This window comes from Narcine bancroftii, chromosome 6 (genome assembly GCF_036971445.1).
Source record: "Narcine bancroftii isolate sNarBan1 chromosome 6, sNarBan1.hap1, whole genome shotgun sequence".
Classification (NCBI taxonomy): Eukaryota; Metazoa; Chordata; class Chondrichthyes; order Torpediniformes; family Narcinidae; genus Narcine; species Narcine bancroftii.
The window spans coordinates 40828210-40848423 of NC_091474.1; the positions used below are offsets into that span (position 1 = coordinate 40828210).

At 43.8% G+C, this 20214-nt stretch overlaps 1 protein-coding gene across 2 annotated transcripts in view; it reads right to left on the reverse strand.

Moving 5' to 3' along the window:
* Window positions 1-3535: 3535 nt before the first annotated feature.
* Window positions 3536-20214, reverse strand: part of tfap2c (transcription factor AP-2 gamma (activating enhancer binding protein 2 gamma)) — a 42828-nt gene continuing 26149 nt past the window's right edge. For both annotated transcript variants that reach the window (XM_069884744.1, XM_069884743.1), the window contains exons 4-7: window positions 16715-16940; window positions 10441-10559; window positions 9440-9581; window positions 3536-6437 (exon numbers count right to left, since the gene is read on the reverse strand). In XM_069884744.1, the coding sequence (XP_069740845.1) occupies window positions 6146-6437; window positions 9440-9581; window positions 10441-10559; window positions 16715-16940 (779 nt within the window). In that variant the 3' untranslated portion in view covers window positions 3536-6145. The remainder of the gene's footprint in view (window positions 6438-9439; window positions 9582-10440; window positions 10560-16714; window positions 16941-20214) is intronic.

The following is a 20214-nucleotide window of genomic DNA, read 5'->3' on the forward strand; positions in this document are numbered from 1 at the left end:
ATGGAGCGGAGACAACGCTGGTGGAAGCGTTCTAGGAGCCGTAGGTGGTGCCGGTAGAGGACCCATGATTCGGAGCCGAACAGGAGTGTGGGTATGACAACGGCTCTGTATACGCTTATCTTTGTGAGGTTTTTCAGTTGGTTGTTTTTCCAGACTCTTTTGTGTAGTCTTCCAAAGGCGCTATTTGCCTTGGCGAGTCTGTTGTCTATCTCATTGTCGATCCTTGCATCTGATGAAATGGTGCAGCTGAGATAGGTAAACTGGTTGACCGTTTTGAGTTTTGTGTGCCCGATGGAGATGTGGGGGGGCTGGTAGTCATGGTGGGGAGCTGGCTGATGGAGGACCTCAGTTTTCTTCAGGCTGACTTCCAGGCCAAACATTTTGGCAGTTTCCGCAAAGCAGGACGTCAAGCGCTGAAGAGCTGGCTCTGAATGGGCAACTAAAGCGGCATCATCTGCAAAGAGTAGTTCACGGACAAGTTTCTCTTGTGTCTTGGTGTGAGCTTGCAGGCGCCTCAGATTGAAGAGACTGCCATCTGTGCGGTACCGGATGTAAACAGCGTCTTCATTGTTGGGGTCTTTCATGGCTTGGTTCAGCATCATGCTGAAGAAGATTGAAAAGAGGGTTGGTGCGAGAACACAGCCTTGCTTCACACCATTGTTAATGGAGAAGGGTTCAGAGAGCTCATTGCTGTATCTGACCCGACCTTGTTGGTTTTCGTGCAGTTGGATAATCATGTTGAGGAACTTTGGGGGACATCCGATGCGCTCTAGTATTTGCCAAAGCCCTTTCCTGCTCATGGTGTCGAAGGCTTTGGTGAGGTCAACAAAGGTGATGTAGAGTCCTTTGTTTTGTTCTCTGCACTTTTCTTGGAGCTGTCTGAGGGCAAAGACCATGTCAGTGGTTCCTCTGTTTGCGCGAAAGCCGCACTGTGATTCTGGGAGAATATTCTCGGCGACACTAGGTACGGAGCATTGAAACGCAGAAATGCACAGCTGTGTTCCTCTGAGAAATAAGCAGGATGTAGTTTTGAAAACTTGGTGCCCATTTTACAAATTGAGGGAATTAATGTTTAAATGTTTTCCCTAAACTTTGAACCTCATTAACCTCCTTGGAAGTATTAAAAGATACAAATGGTCAGAGCTTTGTGGTGAGGGGTGTCATTTGACAACCAGGTTTCCATTCTTGTTTTTCTTAATCTTTCATTTCTGTGCTTTTTCTTTTTTCTACTTTCTCTTAAGTGTTTTGTTTACGGGAAGGGGTTGGGGTTTTTAATTACCATCATGTATAATGGATTTGATACTATATTTGACTACTGTATCTTGCATTTGGTTATGATTACATGTATGAAAACATTTTTAAAATAAAATTTTCAAGAAACAAGGACGCTGCAAAAGGCGCAGTGGTAGGAAAAGATAAATTACCTGGAAAATACATTCAATGCAAGACTGAAAATTATCCTGTCCATGTTCAAGTGTGACCTTGTGTCAAGGCACTTGCCTTCAAGAATCTCACCAGGAACAGCCTGTTGATCACGATTAACCAGAATTGGTCTAGTACTTCATCGTAACCAAGTCAAAATCTATTGGAGTTATTTACTATGTGTAGAGGACTCCAAAATTGGTGGTATAGTGGACAAGGAAGACAATAGATGAGATGACAATAGGATCTAGATGAACTGGGAAATTAGGCCAAGGAGTGGAATATGGAATTTAACTGCAACAAGTGCAAAGTGTTACATAGTCAGGACTTGCACAGTGAACGGTAGGATGCTGGAGAGTGTTGCAGAGCAAAGAGAATTGGGGATACAGGTACACAGTTCCACGAAAGTGGCAACACAGGTGGGTTGGGTGGTGAAAGTCAGGGCAGTTACAGGAGCAGGGACATCAAGTTACAATTGAACAAGACATTGGTAAGACAACACAGTATTACTGTGCACAGTTTTAGCTTCCCAGCTATAGGAAAGAGATCAAACTGGAAGGGGTGCAGAAGAGATTCACAGGGATGTTCCCAGGATTGGAGGGCTGAGTTACAAGAGTCTGGATAGGCTGAGGCGTCTCTTCATGGAGTGTTATAAAAATCATGAGGAACATTGACAAGGTAAATAGCCAGCCATTTTTTTCCTCCATAGGGTAGGGGAATCTAGAACTAGAGAGTCTAGATTTAGGTTGAGAGGGAAAAGATTGACAAAGGGATCAGAGTGCCACTATTATCCAACACTGGGTGATTGAATCAGCTGAGAAAAGTGCTAAAAGATACATAATGTCCAAAATGTAATTGAGACAGATACATGGACCGGAGAGGGTTAGAGGGATTAGTTGGCATGGACAGTTTGTGTCAACAGGCCTGCTTCAATGCTGTACCCCAAGTTTGACTACATGGACTTCAACAACTCAAGAACCTTCCCTAGGGCAAAAGGGGTTGTAGGAGATGAGCACACTCCGTGAAACAAGTCACAAACCGGTCACGTATCAACACACAAACTGAAGCCTTGGGAGTCAACTCAGAGCTAGAGACACTCTGTGGAATGTTTGGGAACTAATTGGAAGTTGTAGTGAGTGAACTGCTAAGATCAATGATATTGGACTTAATTGATTCCCCTGTAGATTAGGAGGTGACAAGAGGAAGTGTTTGGAGGTCATCATGCACACAAGACCAAAACACAGTCCTTGGCTTTGGAAGCAAGTGCCATTTTAACACTTAACTTTTTAAAAAATTTATACAGCATGTTAACAGGCCATTCAGCCCATGAGCCCATGCTAACCAATTAACCTACCTTTGGTACATTTTGAATAGTGAGAGGAACCTGGAGCCACTGGAGGAAACCCACACAGACAGACTCCTTGCAGACAAAGCAGGATTCAAACTCCGATTCTGATCACTGGCGGTGTAACAGCATCGGACCAACTGTTACACCAACTGTGCCACCCAACCACCCTCCCAGTGTCTTGAATTTTAACCTGCTCTCCCGAGGAGGCAGCAAGAATAATCTGGGTCAAAGTGACCTAAACATGTTTCAGGCAGGTCCTTCCCAAATGCAAGACTTTCCCAGATCGCATAACACTGCAATCAATTCCAGGAAGAAATTTAGCTGGTGGGAGGCCAGAGGATCACAAAAGCAAGCAATTTAATTTTGGAGCAGCATTAACCTCACTATCCATCGATGCAGACAGCAGCTGAGCCAGCCCTACCATTGGGCAGCAGATAAGAGCTTGGAAACCTGAAACTCCAGACTCGAGGACAATTTCTTTCCTGCTGTTATCAGACTCTTGAATGGACATCCCATTGGTAAAAGATTATGCTCATTCATGGCTTCAACTGTATTTTTCTCTCCACCTTGCATTTTTGATTTATTCTTACTTACCTGCTCTACTCAAATAACCATTGATTTGCTTGGATACCACACAAAACAATTTCACTCTATATTGGACCATGCACCAATGAACAATTCAATAACCAGTACTCCTGTACTCCCCCACCAGTCTTTAAATTGATCCAGTCTCAAGGAAAAGCCAGACAAGTGTCCAAACACTGCTTTAAAATCAGAATATCTTTATTCTTTCTCATTTGACATTATATTACGGGACAGACACTAAATCCACAATTCAGTTGCTGCAACTAGACATCCATTTGCTTAAAATTCATGAGTTTTAAGAAAAGTGCCCCACTGGATTTACAGAAGTACCTTACAACTCACACCAAGAACAATTATTGCTTTTCCCTCTTCCCTCAAAGAGTTGGGTGAGTCTTGAGGAAGAACACTTTCAGGCACACTGCACCTTGGAATTATTTAAATACCCTGTTTTTCTTCTTCTTGTAATTGTGCAGCAATGAAAAAGGAATGATATTCTATTTTACCCATAACCAGGGAAACACTTCTCCAGAACAATATCAAAATGGGAAGACTAAGCCCTATTTACAAGAGGTAAACAAGCTTTCATTGAAAAAGATTTCAAGGTTACACCATATTTACATTACCCATTAAATTACACATAAATAAATATGTACATTCAGAACACTGTTTTCCCTTTTTACCTTATTTACCCTGTGAAGGAAACTCTCCTTGACTGGAGGATGATTGGTTGATTTAGTCAAGACCTGATTTTCAAGTAGATTTGTAACTGGGCAAAGTGTAGCCTCCAGACCACAACAAATGGACAATCGATGATGCCAAGGGGGTGGGAGATCATATGGCAAGGGCCAAGAGTTGAGAGGAGTTTCAATGCTGTACAGCATTTTTGATAGGATTGTACAGAGCTGGTATGAGAATATCCAACTTGCTTCTTGACACCCACAGATCACAACTGTAGCTCAGGAATTGCAACAGGGTGTTGCAAGTCTTAAATACAATAGTCACCCCAGTCTTAAAAGTAAATTGATAAGATTCTTCACTTGATCTTCAGATCAGATTTGTTAATCCCTTTATAAAAGGCCCATTACAATGGTCCAGAGATTAGGATAAAGCTTTAATCCAGCCTCAACTCCAATTTACTGTCTCCTTGCAAAATCTACATGAGCAGCCAGATCAGGCAAGATAAATTCTGGCTACAAACCCCTTCCAGACTGGAGTCAGTAATCACCAGCACTGACAACAACTACACAACCCTTCCCTCCCAGTGCTACAAGACGACTTGACCTTGCTGGTTTAACAGCTGAATTTAATATTTAGCAGCAGAAGTCATTGTGAAAAATCAATAATACACTTTCAAAATGGCAGGAAGACTCAGATTCTATTGCCATCAGCAAACAAATATTAAATACATTTATTTGTGTTGTATCCCCCAATTGTCTGTCTGCATTAATCAGACTGTCCTGACCAGCTAATAGGTTGAAGCCTCATACAAACCTGTCAAGTATTGCACTTTCCTACCAATAATGTGACCATAATATCCATGTCAAACATGCTGATGCTTTCTTTTAAAAGGAATTCCAAGCTCGCACCCTCTGCGGAATAAGAGTTCATTAAAAAGATCCAACACACCGTATCATCCTAGCAGAGTTCAAAGGTGGACATGAAGCCATTGTCAGCATTACAGATTGACAGCTACTCAACAGCAGTGTGCTCAGAGTGCAGTGCAGTTAAGTTGTAAGTCCCTGAATGAAGGAGATTGTCCAAAAAGGTTATTCAAACATAGCACTGTGTACTAAACAGAAAAGAACACATAGTCAATCTGCACATTTAATAGTTGCCAGGTTTGAACTGCTCAAAGTACAATTGCAACTGACTCAATCTTCACTGCTGTTGGATGCTGGATTACTTAATGAGTAAACTTAAAGAGCAGAAAGTGCAGTTCCTCCCACTCATTCTTTAGCCCAAGTATAGCCTGCTGGGGAGCCCATATGTATTAGCAATTAAACACTTAATCTAGTCAGTGATGTCCAAACTGTTGGGGTTAGGATTCAAAGCCCTAACCCCTGAGACAAATCAGGAACTTCTGACCCATGGTAACATTAAGATCTAGTAACTCCACGTTCTCTTTTAACATGCCCTTCAGATTTGTTTTCCCTTCTTCCTCGATGTCGCCATCTGGTTGTCCCTAGTGGAGCACATTGTAGAACCTCCTCACTCATCATTATTTGGACCAAAGTGGCATTACTGGGAAACAGTCATGGCGGGTACAGTGCAAGCAAAAGGGCCTGATAACACTAGCCATCCTATGGTGAAACAATAGGCCAGCCAGTAGCTTCTTCTCTTTGCTTCCCCTGCAAAGGCATCTAGCTCCCTCTCAACCATCCATCTGATACATCCACAAGCACAGGAGGGAGGAAGCTTGGTGCTGTCACTTGTGTAAGACTGCAATGACCCTTCGTTGGGAGTAGAACACACTGGGGGGACTGTTTGTGGCCTTTAATCAGCTTCGTCATCAGCAATACTGTAGGCAATGAAGGTTGCTATCCCGGCAACCGCAGAAGTGACCACCAGCCCAGGGTCTCAGTTGGAACCATATTGATGGGGGCCAGATGGGTTTGATACTTGGAGGTGAATATAATGATTGATCGTGTAGGCATAGTGCATGCCTGCAGTCCTGCTGATTACACTTAGTAGGAGGTTCCATCCAGGTCCTGGCCACCTGGTGCTGGCTGGAAGTTCTAGTTGTCCAAATGCAAAGAAGGGGAGAGGACGGGGAATCTCACAGCCAGCCACTCATTTCCTGTGCTTCTCATCTTTGTCCACAATTTTATTGGGGTTGTCCTGGGGGTTCTGCACACTGCTGCTTGTCATGTACATTTTGTCCAGGGCCTTGATTGCTTCATTCAGGTAATTCTGCAGCGAGGACATGGCAGCACAGATGGCTGGGCTCCCAAAGCCGTGAGTGATGAGACTGAAGTGGGTCAGGCAGCTCTGGATTTCTGGCTCTAGGATTGGGCCAGGCCGGGCATTGCCCAAGGGCGATCGGTCCTGAGTCAGCATGTCGGTAAACTCCTTAAAGATTTGCCTGGAAACCAAGAGACAAGAGACATTCACCCATCCATGTGGTGTTAGGTCCCCAGAATGATACAGTTATCCATGCCGGTGCTCCTACTCCACACACAATTATCCTCCCACCTATCAACATCAGCTTCAACCCACCCATGGCTTTCACCTTAACTATTCCGTGGTGGCAGAGGCAAGACACCAAGCCTCAGGAACCAATCTTCTGAAATGTGCCAATTCCCCCTTTCCCTTCCCTATGATTGGCAAGGGCATGCTAGGGAATGCCAAAGTGACCAAAGGCGACAAACTCAATTGTGGTAACTGAAAGGTGACTCTGCTTGATCCAGCTGCTTCCGCTAACTAGGGAGCAGCTCGCAAATGAGTGCTGGACTCTACCCACCCACAGGGACAATAATACGATTCACATGCTAGAGCTGCTTTAAATAGTCATGATATTTCCCCCCCACCCTGAGACTTTTGATTGGACCTTTGACAAGGACTCTGGCTGCGTGCTGAAATGCATCTCCATTTATACATCTGGAACACAAGCGCATAAAGGTTGTGATCCTATGAAACAAACCTGATGTCAGTGCAGAATGGTGTGAACCTAGGGTGGATCACCACATGAATACTTCCTAATCATTCTCTACCTCAACTCTGACACATTCCTGCTGGGAGAGAATAAGCCTCTACCAACCTTCTCCTGCTATACTGCACCACCCCATGACAAGATCAAATCAAAGTGGACCACCTCCCTACCTTAGTAGCCACCTTTCACTGAAGGCAAATACAGCAACTTTCATCCTTCGCCTTTAATGCCAACACAGCCATTCGTGTCCGAGGACCAAGACCTCAAACCTGGCCAAAAGCTCATGGTCTACCGGGCATCAAATGATCCTTTTCAACACGTGTCATCAGCTGGCTCCAAAATCCAATCCTCGAACTACCTGTCGAAAATCTCACAGCACGTCCCCAATAAGATAGCTCTAGAATTTCACCGGACCGAACCACACGCTGTTAAATCACTGGGGCATTTTGACTGTGCTATGATTTGACACTGGGATGAGCACATCAGCAGCCTGCTCTATATCCAGCCCCACTTTGCAAAGCTACATCCAAGAGTTGGGTGACACACAGTTGGATTACTGAACCCATCAGGAGAAAGCCAGCCAGCCACTGATTTGCAAATGCCAACAATGTCACCATAATCATGTCTCTGCATGTACAGGATCAAACTCAAAGGCAGCTGGAGAAAGGATAAATAAACATTTCAGCTCACTTTACAGAGAAGGTAAAGGATGTCTCTGTCTAAATGCATTTCCTCTACATGGGGGAATTTTTTGCTATTTAAACCATGAATGTGTATCACACAGCGGAAGCAAATCTTTTAGGCAGTCAACCTTTAATCTCCGGTCTGCACATCCTCTGAATCTTTAACAATCACTGGGGTCCAACCACAGGGAGGTTTCAGGGTGCAATCTGTCAGGATGGTTAGGGTGTAGGTAACTTCCAAATTTAGACAAGTGAGTCAACTGCATTTACAGCTTAACGTTGCAAACTTGTGTTTTTACTGTAACATGGAAAGCTGACTAGCTAATTCACACCCGAGCTACCTTAAGTATCAATGAAATGACAATTGAAGAATGCGATTGGGGCTATGGGGAGTATGAACCAATCAATGGAAGAGCTTCAGTTTTCCTCAAGGAGCCACCGGATGTTTCACATGCACCAAACATTCTCCAGAGCCAGAGGGCAGATGCTCCTCTGCTGAAACTCTCTGAAGGGGGACAACCTCAGTCAGACAGACAAGCTTCTTTGCCTCACCCTGGATTGTACAGAATGGGGCTTGAATCCACAACCTTCTGACTGAGCCAGGGCAGATAGTTCCATTAACAGAGTCAACCAGATATATAGCTGCATACAAACATCACAGTGATAGTTCAATATCACAACAACAGCACTCTGTAGTGAATAACAGAGAGTTAGGGACAGAGTAGCCAATGACAATGGGATGTTTGGGAGATCTTAGGACTGACCGTTCTCAAAGATCTACACTCCTGTAGGTTCCTCGCCTCATCCCTTTGTATGTTATTGATTAACCAATCATTGGTTGCTACATATCAAAGAGGTTATTGCAACACTTTACAATCAGAAGTGGGGAGGGCAAGTGAGGTGGAACTTGGTAAAAATTTATCCCACATTCCCAAGATCACAGGCTTGCTCCAAGTTATCACATGTTGGAAGATGGAATCAGAATCATGCGGAACAGAAGCTATTCTGGCCACCATTTGTGCTAGCCTTCAAAGTAGGCCAACATCTCAGCTTGGTTCCCTTGGCTTGGCAAATCTTTTCAATCTCATTCCATTTTAACCAGTGAATCTACTTCCACTACTTTTTCTGGCAGTGCAGGGGACAGCTAAAAGTGACCAGGTGAAGTCACATGTGCACAAAATAATAGGAAGTGAAATGATCGCACCCCAGTGAACCAGATCAAAGCTCTACAGTTCCAATACGTTTGCTCACTAATTGTGGTGGATATTTAAACCATTTTCAGGTGACTCCAAGAACACTGCCATCCTCCATGGAGAAACCAGGCTGAAGCATTAGCCACCTCATGCAGCCTAAGGTGACCCACCTCTGCTTCCTCCCGAAAACCGTCAAAGAGGAGCAAGACTGTAAAGTCTGACTCACTGTGATCAAGACAACAGGATACAACAAGGGTTACTAGAATATCTCTCTAGTACTGCAATCCAGAACTAGCTGAACCTCCAAGTAAACAGTTCAGGACACTTCCAATACCACCACCATCCAGCAAGGTGAAGAACGACTTAGGATGTCCTGTTCTTAAAGAGCAAGACTAACCCAGTCCAGTTCATTATTGTCCATTCACAATCCAGTGCAAAGCCATGGTTGAGGGCCAACATTTAACTACTCAGCCAGAACTCAGGGTGTTAGCAGAGAGAATTACAGTTTACTGATTGGGGCAACCTCTGCCCAGTAGCAGTACCAAGAGGTAAAACTTACTTGGCGGCAAGAAGCATGTTTTTCCGGCTGGCAATCTCATTTCGGTCTATGTGCTGTCGGGTCAGGTACTCAGCAGCAGCTTTCGCAGGGAATTCAGTCTCACAAACGTAGCCAAAGTCACGGGCCAGGTGTACAGCTTCACCTGAGAGCAAGCATCATATCGGATAAGCAATGGGTAGGACCTAGATTCAGATGCAGGACTAGGTTGGAGATGCAACACAAGAGCTTCTGTAAGCCCCTTAAGTAAGATACATATTCCGGTACAGGTACAGATCTTTCTCCAAGGTGATATTCCCACTTCTAAAACAGGTTTTGCAGAAGCCAGAGCTTCACCCAGAGTCTGGAATTCTGGATGATCCCACAGTGCCCCTACCCAGTAACTGGGACAACTTGTTGGAATCCCATATAGTGCTCTCCACGTTTTTAGAAAGATGGTTGTGGTTGTGAAGTAAAGTTCTAATCATGGCCTGCATATTCTTTCTGTGCCCATCCCTTTTCCAGAGTAATAGCACTAGGAAGACTGTAGATAGACTGAGAGTGTCCACAAAAAGGGACATCCACAGGATTCATCATCTTATCTTATTCCACTCTTATTGTCATCATGTCACATTCAAACTTGAACCAATTCCATACACACAATATTAGAGTAATTCCTTACAAAGCTTGGATGAACAAAGGGGATTTTTGAGGCTGAAAATGAAGACAAATGTAGGTTCAATGCCTCCATTTGTTCCTTTATAAAAGAGGAAGTAACCAACTCTCCAAGTCCAGACAAAGTGTCCTGGACCCAAGAGTGGGATCTCTCCCTCTCTTCCCCCCCCCACCCACCCCCCACAGTATCTGCTCCAACACAACCATAGATTGGAGATGTAATAGAAATCCTGGAAGATGATGAATAGGGAACATGCCAAAGGAAAACTCTTGAGGAATTTGTATGCCTCACAGCAGAGATATCACCCAAAAATTCTGTTCACAAGTAGGTGCAATGGAGACAGGCATACCTTCTACCAGAGAAGTCAGCAGGGTCACATTGGCAGCTTTCCGTCTCCCGGCAGGAAGATTCAAACCTATTTTGTCCAGTCTCTCTCGTAATGACCTCCCTCCGTTTTTGGACTTCGCCCTAGAAGTAAAACAATTTTATGATTTTTTTTTAAAGTAGATGTTGTGCTATCTTACAAGAGAAATGAGTCAAAGAGCTGAGCTTGGGTTGTCCCCTTCAGGATTGAGTGCCGCGGGGGTGTCTAAACTGGCTCGCCACCTCACTACCACCATAAGCCAGGCTTACCAAGCCCAACCTCAAGGGAAGTGCAACAGTTAAAGCAATAAATTCTACTGCTTCAGCAGGTCCTAACTATTACCCCACCTTCAGCTAATGTCCTCTATTGCTTCACACTCTTGCCTAGCAGTACAATAGGAGACAATGGAAGGATTTGCAGAAGAGTTCACCTCCAGGACATGTCAAAGTTCATGGATGTAACCATTTTAAATTATGGAATTTAATCTGATCCTTTTACTCCAACACATATACTAGCCCAGCCACCAAACATCACATCCATGGACATTGATGTGTCAAACGTGATTGCCCTGAAATGTACAATGCTGAGTTTCAGCACTCTGAAAAAGGGGGGAGAAACCTTTTCCCAGACTATGATACAATTATGCATTTTTTTTGGCCGTAATCACAAAACCAGGAATTGCTCAGGCATTTCGGATCACCAATCCCGCTTGCTTTCATCAACTGCTTTGGAATGATTCATTATGAGTGCAACATTTGATCTGTGCCAGGAAAAATGAAGTCACACTAGTCCCAGTTGTTTCTACCATCAGGGCCCTAAAATGAACAGGTCATGCCTTTACACTAGTTATGGGAATTGGAGGATCTTTCTGTCCCACCCACCATTCACCTCATCCAATCCCAACCATCAATCACATGAATCAAGGCTTCCCTCCAACCAATCACTCAACATAGGATACTCATTGTGTGCAAGTCTGATCCAGCTCAGTGTGACATTTCAAACACTTAGATTTCCAACTGGGGACCCCTCAACCAAATCAGTTGTTATCCAACTATCCAACTACTTGGTGGGTCATTGACGCACCCTTCAAGGAGGTAGATAATCAATTGGACTTCATCTGCCAAGCTTATCCCCCTTCCTTTTATAACACATGGATGTCACATTGGGAGCTCTGCATTTTGAAGGTACCTCTGTATCAGAGAATTGGAAACTTGCCAGGTGCAGTTTGCAGCCTGCACCTTCTCCACCTGGACAATCCTCTGGGTTCCCTTAGGCTCTACCTTGGGATTTCCAGTGTTCCACCAATTTGGCCAAGATCTCTTCCATGACAACACAATGCGCCTAGTGGGAGTGGCCCTGAGCATGGCGTCTGTCAAGGACAGCCCCTTGCACAGTATTCATCCTTCCATCCTCCCTTCTTCCTCCATCCAGGCAGTCCATCAAAGATAAGAAACAAAAGAAACTGTGGGGTGCTGCAACAGGTGGCTATGGTCTGAGTCAATCCTGTACTATACCCAGGTTCTCCACGTTGTCATCTAGCTTCTTCCCAACTCTCTCTAATCTTTCCCAATTTTATTGAAACTTCAATCAATAAACTCCATCTCACAATGCAAAGCATTGCTAATTCTGTTTGTTTTTCTGGCTGCCCTGCCTACTTTGAGAATACCAGACAAGCCAGTTATGGAAAGTGGTTGACCCAAATAAACCAATCATGGCCATAGAGATCATAGGAATTCAATAAAACAGGACAAGGCTCACTCTTGCACATCAACTCCATCCACTGCCTTCCCTTACACCTTCACCATTGATTTTTATTCCAATACACTAGTGTGTAGTTTAACCATCTCCCTTGGGAATGTATTTTCAACACCAACGATAATTCCCGATTCCAACTTTTCTATTCTTACCTTGTCACCCTTGGGATTTTGGCCTGAAATTACAGTGAACAATATGCACAGGTCAGTTTTATTGATAGACCACCATGCTTCTTCAGCAATTTTGATTCTCCAAGGACTTGAGCAATTCATTAGAAACCGTTGGTTATCCAGCCAATTTCCTCCAACAATAAGAGTTTAGTAATGACAGACATTACTAAATTTCACTGACTGAACTTCACTCAAAACCTGGGTGAAGGGCAGCACAGTTAATGTAGCTATTAGCGCAACGCTATTACAGTACCAGCGACACAGGATCGAATCCACTGCTGTAAGGAGTTTGTGTGTTCTCTCCGTGACCACTTGAATTTCTCTCGGGTGCTCCTCCCACATTCCAGAGATTAATTGGTCACATGGGTGTATTTCTCAGTTGGCAAACACTAAAGGATAATGCAGGAAAACGTTCCAGCTAGAGTTTGCACACAATCACAAAAAAGCACTTCAGACCAACTGTTTCTTGCTGACCGTCTCACTTGCCTGCGTTTGGCCCATATCCTTATCCATATAGCTGTCCAAATGTCTTTTGAACACAATTGTACCCGCTTCCTCTAGAAACTCATTCCACCCTGCTAGTTAGAAAGTTGCCTCAGGTTTCTTGAGTGTCTTTCCCTCACCTAAAACCTATGCCTTCTAGTTCAAATATCTCCCTCCCTGCCACTTCTTCCTCCTCCCCCCCAGCAGAATGACTATAGCATTCACTTTCCCCATGCTCTTTGTGGTTTTATAAACTATCTACACCATTAGAGGCCCAAAACAAACGAGACACAACACCCCAGCTCGCATCTGAAGGCATTGTGAGCTTGATGCCAAATTCCCCAATATCACAGGTTCCTCCCAGAGGGACCTGTAGGACAGTATGTTAACAAGCCACTCCAAACATCCCCCAGTGTGTAGGCAAGTTGTAGAACATTGGGGTGGGGGGTGGGGGGGGAGTTGAAAAAGAGGGAAAATTAGGAGAGACAAGAACAAATGAGTATTTTGTGATCAACGTGGCTTTGGGTGCAGAGGGTCCTGTCTCCATGCTGTGTCGCTCCACAACTCCACAGCAGAAATTGCTGAAGCATAACCCTCACAGACAATTCCACCTTTCCTTGGCCAAGCTCAACATTGCAGACTGCTCATTCAAACCCCCAGCCTGGAAATAGCAGAAATTGCTGCCCACCAAACATGGGGACGATTGAAGACATCTTCATAGGCAGCCGACCAAGGCTTACTAGATTGTCAGCCATCCTGGTGTGGTGAATAATCCAGGGATGAACTTATAACCACATTTCACAATTTCTACTCCCTCAATCCTATATCCCTTCAGCTGACCTGCTGCTGAGATAACTCCATCCTTCTGTTTCTGAGCACGACTGTTCTAAAGCCATCCTATCATCTGCAGACTACATCTTAACTCATTCCAGATCTCCTTCACCCAAGCAAACCTACAATTCTGAATTTAGTTTCTTTCATCAACTACCCTCAACCATTCCTTTGTAACCTATCTAAGGCATTCTTAGATATTTTTTGCAGTTACCTTGGTCCCTTTTCCATTCAATACAGGCTAATAATGTTTCCATAGAAGCATGATTAGAAGATTTAAGCCCTCAGCTCCTCAATTTTTTTATGGTCATGGCCAATGAGTAACAAGTTTAAAAACTGGAAATCCTCTTTTTTTTATAAAAAGATCTCATTTCTAGATTCACCTTCAAGAGGAAGCATCCCCTCCACATCCACTCTGTCATGTGATCTCAAGATTTTGTATGTAGCAATCAACCCCCACAGGTACAGGACTATAACCTGTTCAACGTTTCCTCTTAACACTTTATGTTCAGGCTAGTAAACCTTCTCTGAAGTATTTTCAACATACTTACATGGTTTTATATATTTTTGAAAATGTGGAGACTATTAGAAACACCCTCTTCATAGTTTGCATCTCCACCAATCTTTTTGTCATCAAAGAAAAAAAATCAACCAATGCTTGTGGTTCACTTTTCAATGAACCTTGTCAACTAGAAAAGACCCATTTCTGACTGTTTCCACTTAGCCAGACTATTTTGATTCATGCCACACCCTGAGCTACAATTTCCCACAACAATTTTGAGATTGCAACTTATCAAATGCGTCCGAAAACCTTAGTACATCAACATATTTTTATGTATCCACAGCAAGTATTACTTCAAAGTACACTAATAAAATATCCCTGTTAGTGAACAGTGCGGACTGAATTCCTTGAATTATCTGCAATAACCTCTTTGTAAAGAGTCTCTATCATTCTAATATAGAAGTTAACTGCCTGTGATTTCCCCGTTGTCCTCCTTCATTTAAGTAAAAGAGTTGCTACTTTCCAATTTCATGGAACCTTCCCAAATAAAGAGAACTTTGGAACATTAAACTAGGGCATCCAATGAGTACCAGTCAATTTCTCATCTTATCAAGTAAAGCTGCTCTCTGCTTGATCCATGATTTTACAAGCTGTCAAAAACCCCTCAAGGTTATCTTTGCCCAGTGGAATTTTCCAGTTCTTTTTGAGATTGAAATCTCCCACCATATCTTTGACCTGTGTTGGAGTATAAAAAAGAAACAATATAATCTGTCAAAGCACCAGTACTTCATTCCTTAACATGACCTGCCTTTATTACTTTCCTCCTCCCAACCACTTGGACATCCCAATTTCTTGAACGAAGGACATCTCTCTTCCACCTTTCTGCCCTTCTTAAATGTAAAGTGCCATTCAACATTCAGATCCCCATCCATGATACCCTGCAGCCTTATCTCTACAATGGATATCAGACCACACTGCCGCAGGAACTCGGAGGGTCAGTTGGGGGTTGGGGAGAATGGTAATGTTTCAAGCTGCAGCTCCTTGTCAAGATCACAGCATCTGCTGCTTCCCAAGTTTCTCTGCTTTGAGATAATGGCCAACAAATTTAACAAGTTGTAAACAAACTAAGAGTTAATTATGCCCAAAGGATTGATGCTCTACCCACAATAACACACAATTCCCATCAGCAGTAGATTCCAGTCAGATCAACATAAAAAAAAGTAAACAATTCAGTGCCAAGTCCAAAAATCAGCCTCCACTAAATAAGGGGATGTCCCTGTTTACTAAAAAGCTCCAACAATAAATGCATGATTACACTTACACTTAAAAGATTTTTTTCCTCAAAAGCCAAAGGACATTTCAAAGACACACAGGGTGAGAAGGTTAATTGGTCTCATGGGTGTATTTGGGTAGCACGGGGTTGTGGGCCAAAAGGGCCTACATCTCTAAAATAAATTCAGCACCTCTCTGGTGTCTCTTACCAATTTTTTATAGACACACCATAGAAAGTATTCTTTGAGTGCCCCGCAACTTGGTTCAATAATTGGTCTGCCCCAAGACCACAAGAAACTACAGACCTGTGAATGTAGTTCAGGCCACCACACAACCAACCTTCCCTCCACCAGCTCCGTGGACACCTCCCAAGGGCTTGGGAAAGATGGTCATATATTCACAGACCCATCCTGACTGGGCATACACACACTTCTCTTCCCTGCCCCTTTCCACTGGGCAGAAGGTACAAGAACCTGAAAATATGAACCTACTGATTGAGAGAGTTTCTGTTATCAGACTCTTGAATAGACCCATCATTGGTAAATGATGATGCCCCTGCACTGTTTTAACTGTACTTTTCTCTATATCGTGCACTTTTGTCCATTACACTGTACCCTGCAGTTCATTATTATTGTACAACTTGACAATGTGTTGACTAACTTGATTGATGGCTGTTTGAGCATGGATCAGCACATCAGCAGAAAGCCAAGTACAAGGTTCTTCAATGATCTAGATATTGCTTCCAGGACATCTTGAGTCCTGCAACCTCAACCAATATTTTCTCCAAAGAGCAGCAAGTTCACTTAGTTAACATGTGACCTTCAACTAATACCACAAACGTCAATGCTGGTTGAAACATTAGATATGAAGCAGCCTTTGTATTGGAATATGGTCCAGTGGTTCTGCTCCCACAGTTCATGGTTTAAGCTCTGCTTCAGAAAGTGGGGAGAGGGGCAGGGGATCAGAATCCAGACTGACCTTTCACTGCAACACTGCCAGACCACTGAACAAGCAGAGTAAAGCCCAGCAAATTTCACTGTCTGTAAAACACACTGGCCATAAAGAGCTCATCAAAAGGTGCCAAAATAAATCTTTTTCTTACATAACATCCATTACATTCCAAAGACATAGGACTATTCACACACATATCAGTTGGTACTACTGCAATCTTCAGTTTTAAAAGGTATTTGATCCCAATAAATAATGCGGAATTAATCTCATTTCCCAAAGAGTTTTGCCCACTCACCTTCGCAGGACTCCTCCAAGAAGGGAAGCATTCAGACATTCTGGTGGGGACAGGCGTCTCTGGACCTCTGCCACTGTCACCTTGTACTTGGATGTGGAACTTAAGAGCGACAGCCGGCCAGGAACCGAGCAAAACACCTCGCTGAGATTTGTAATGCCACCAATCAGGCCATCCTTCTGGTAGGAGAGTGCTGACAATGCTGCGCCTCTGGAGATTGTCACTGGACCTTAGAAAGAGAGAATAAAAGTTAGTAGAATGTTAAAAAAACACGCTTCAGAGTCGGGCTGGAAGGATTCTGCATTTGCAAGATGTAAAATAAACCAAGAGCATAAATCCGTAAAAATTTAAATAATTGAAACAAATCAAAATAAAAATGCAAAAATGGAGATAGTGGGGTACACTCAGTTTGTATTAATCCAACTCGGAACACCCCACCCTGGAACATTGGTTGGATTCATGTTATAGATGATTTTAAGATTCAAATTTCATTTTAAAATTTTCAACTGGGTATTCATACAGCACGGTAACAGGCCCTTTGGGCCTATGAGCCCATGCCTCCCATTTACACCCAATTGATCTACAAAACTAGTAGATTTTTGAAGGGGCACGGAGAAACAAAAGCACCTGGAGGAAATCCACGCAGATACAGAGAGAATGTACAAACTCCTTTTGGACAGCGCTGAATTCGAACCCCAGTCGCTGGCCCTGTAACAGCGTTGTACTATACCGCTGGGCTAAACATGTTGCCCATACAACAACAATGGAAATTGGGAGAAAGTTCAAGACAGATTTACAGTTGCTTCTCAAAAGAAGAAGATGGAAAAATTCTATTGGTCGTATTATTTTCTTCAACTAAAAATAGTGAGCCCCCTTTGAAGAACTTTTTTTTAAATGAAGAAGTTTCTTTTAAATAAAGTTACATAGCATCAATGGGGAGAAACAGTTTCCAGAAGATAAATGCCTGTCACAAGCCCCTTTTGTGCCAGGCCTCCGCCTGGAGGCCGGCTATAAGTGCAGAGGGAAAAATATAAACGTACCTTTCATGGAGCAGCCCTAAAAGGTTGCTCTTGCATTGCATTCACGTTGAGTGGCACTTCATAGCGCCCTCCGGAGCCAATGGAGGCTGGGCGATTGGTGCCATAGCACCACCCACCAAGTCAACGTCATTAATACACGCCAAGCTGTCAGCGTTTTAAAAATCCCACTCCTGTATCTCAGGCTGACCATGTCACTGCAACATCATCAGCCCACCCCTAGGCAGCTGCTTGCAGGGGCAGTACATTCATTCAGGTGGCAGAGCGCAGCGCACAACCGCTGACCCTTCCCCTGAGGATTGCAGTCGGCACCTTGGAGCCGGCCACGGCGCAGTCATGGAGGTAGGTCTCCTGACATAAGGGCAGAGAATCTCCACCTTTACACTTGGGCTTTTTGACAGTATGAAAGGTCCTACAGAGGGAATAAAGAATTTTAGGAGAATCGTACAACAAATTATAAACCATACATACAGCATGTTAACAGGCCATTTGGCCAACGAGTCCGCACTGCCCAATTGACACCCAATTAACCTACACCCCAGATACATTTCGAACAGTGGGAGGAAACTGCAGACTCTGGGGAAAACTCACGCAGCCATGGGGAGAATGTACAACCTTGTTACACACAGCGTGGGATTCAAACCCCGGTCCCGGTCACTGGCGCTGTAAAGACGTTGTACTAACCTCTACACCAACCTTGCCACCCTTAATCTACAATAAGGCCATTTAAAAATTCCACGGTTGCCAACATGGACCACAAGCACACAACTCTGACTTCTCTTCTAAACCTTATTCACAACTCAGCATTAAGCCAATGGAAATGCTATTGTTAAATGCAGAGTACAAAATGTTAGCAATCAAACATGAGTAAATCACAAAAATCTGTAGACATCGTAGTCAACGTAAAAACACAAACTGCAGGAGAAATTCAGCCGGTCAAACAGTGTCCTTTATGTAACAAAGGTAAAGATACATAACCGACGTTTCGGCCTCGAGTCCTTCATCAAAGTATGAGAAAATGCTGGCAGGCGTCCAAACAAAAGTGTGTGGGGGAGAGAGGGAGGTAAAGGCAGGAGATGGTAGGTGGAGAAAGAAGGGAGGGGACAGCAGCAATGAAGGGGAGGAGCGATAGCTGGGTGGGTGGAAGAACTGGAAAGTCAGGAGCACCCGGAGGAAACCCAGACAGATGCTGGGAGAACATACAAACTCCTTACAGACAGCGTGGGGTCAAATCCTAGTCTGATCGCTAGCGCTGTAACAGTGTTTGGCTATGGTGACCATTCCACCCCACAAATATTGGTAAATGTGAATTTATTCTTAGGTAAAAGTCCAGAGTTGAAACCACAACATGCAGAAAGCTGCATGCAAAGTTTCTACCTCCATGCAGCCGGGTATTTCTCTCTAGCCGGAAGGATCAAAGACTTTTGTGAACGATATTTTCTAGCATATGTCTACCATAATGTAACAAGAGGGGTTTTTAGACTGCAGGCACGTAACGGCACAATCAAGGAATTTTGCCGCAACATGGGCAGTCTAAAAAGGAATGTGCAGGAATTTGGAGTCAATCCTTGCACCGTGATTTATCCTAGACCCCTACAAGTCTGCAGTGTAAATCATACTGGAAAAATTTGTTGATGGTCACCCACTCTACTGCACGTCCAACCCACGGGAGGGACCGTTACCCTCAGGGATTTACGATCTAAAAGGTCGCCCACACGGTGTGAACGACCATACGGGCAGTAATTATGTTCATTATATCAGCCATGATCATTTTGAATGGCGGAGCAGGCTCGATGGGCCATTTTTGGCCTACTCCTGTTCCTACTTCCTATGTAAGCTCCTGGCAAATCAGGCTGCCAATTGTACTGAGGAATCCATGACTGGCATTCTTTTGCATTCAGAATAACAATATGTGAAGCTGGCTGGAGCCACTTAGACTGCACACTGAGAGGGATAAATAACTACAGCGCACTTACAAAACAACCCCTTATACTGGCCTGGTCACACAATACAAGAGTTAATCCAACTTCCTGCTGTGCTGTTTGGATAGAGCTTGATGCTCTACTGGGACATAGAATTTTAAGCAGCTCATCCCTTGACTCCCACTCTGCACACTGCTGCCTCCTGGAACATTGGTGGCTCGGTGAGAACTAGGCAAAGTTGCCCATGATCAAATTGGTAACTGGCTCAGGAAATCCTGTTCAATGGGTGATGAGCAAAGAAGAAAAAAAACATGGAGCATTTCTGCCCCCCCCCCCCCAGTCAAACAGATGGGAAACAGGAAGCTCTTCTGTACACAGTCTTTCTATTTTAATAGCGCCAAAGACATGAGCCATGGAGCCTTTTAGCCACCCTTCCACAACAAGTCTGATCATTGTGGCTATTTACATTAAACCCAAACTAATCCCATTTCATTATCCCCCATATTTGCCTCAAACCAACCTGCACTTATTTAGAATATATGGG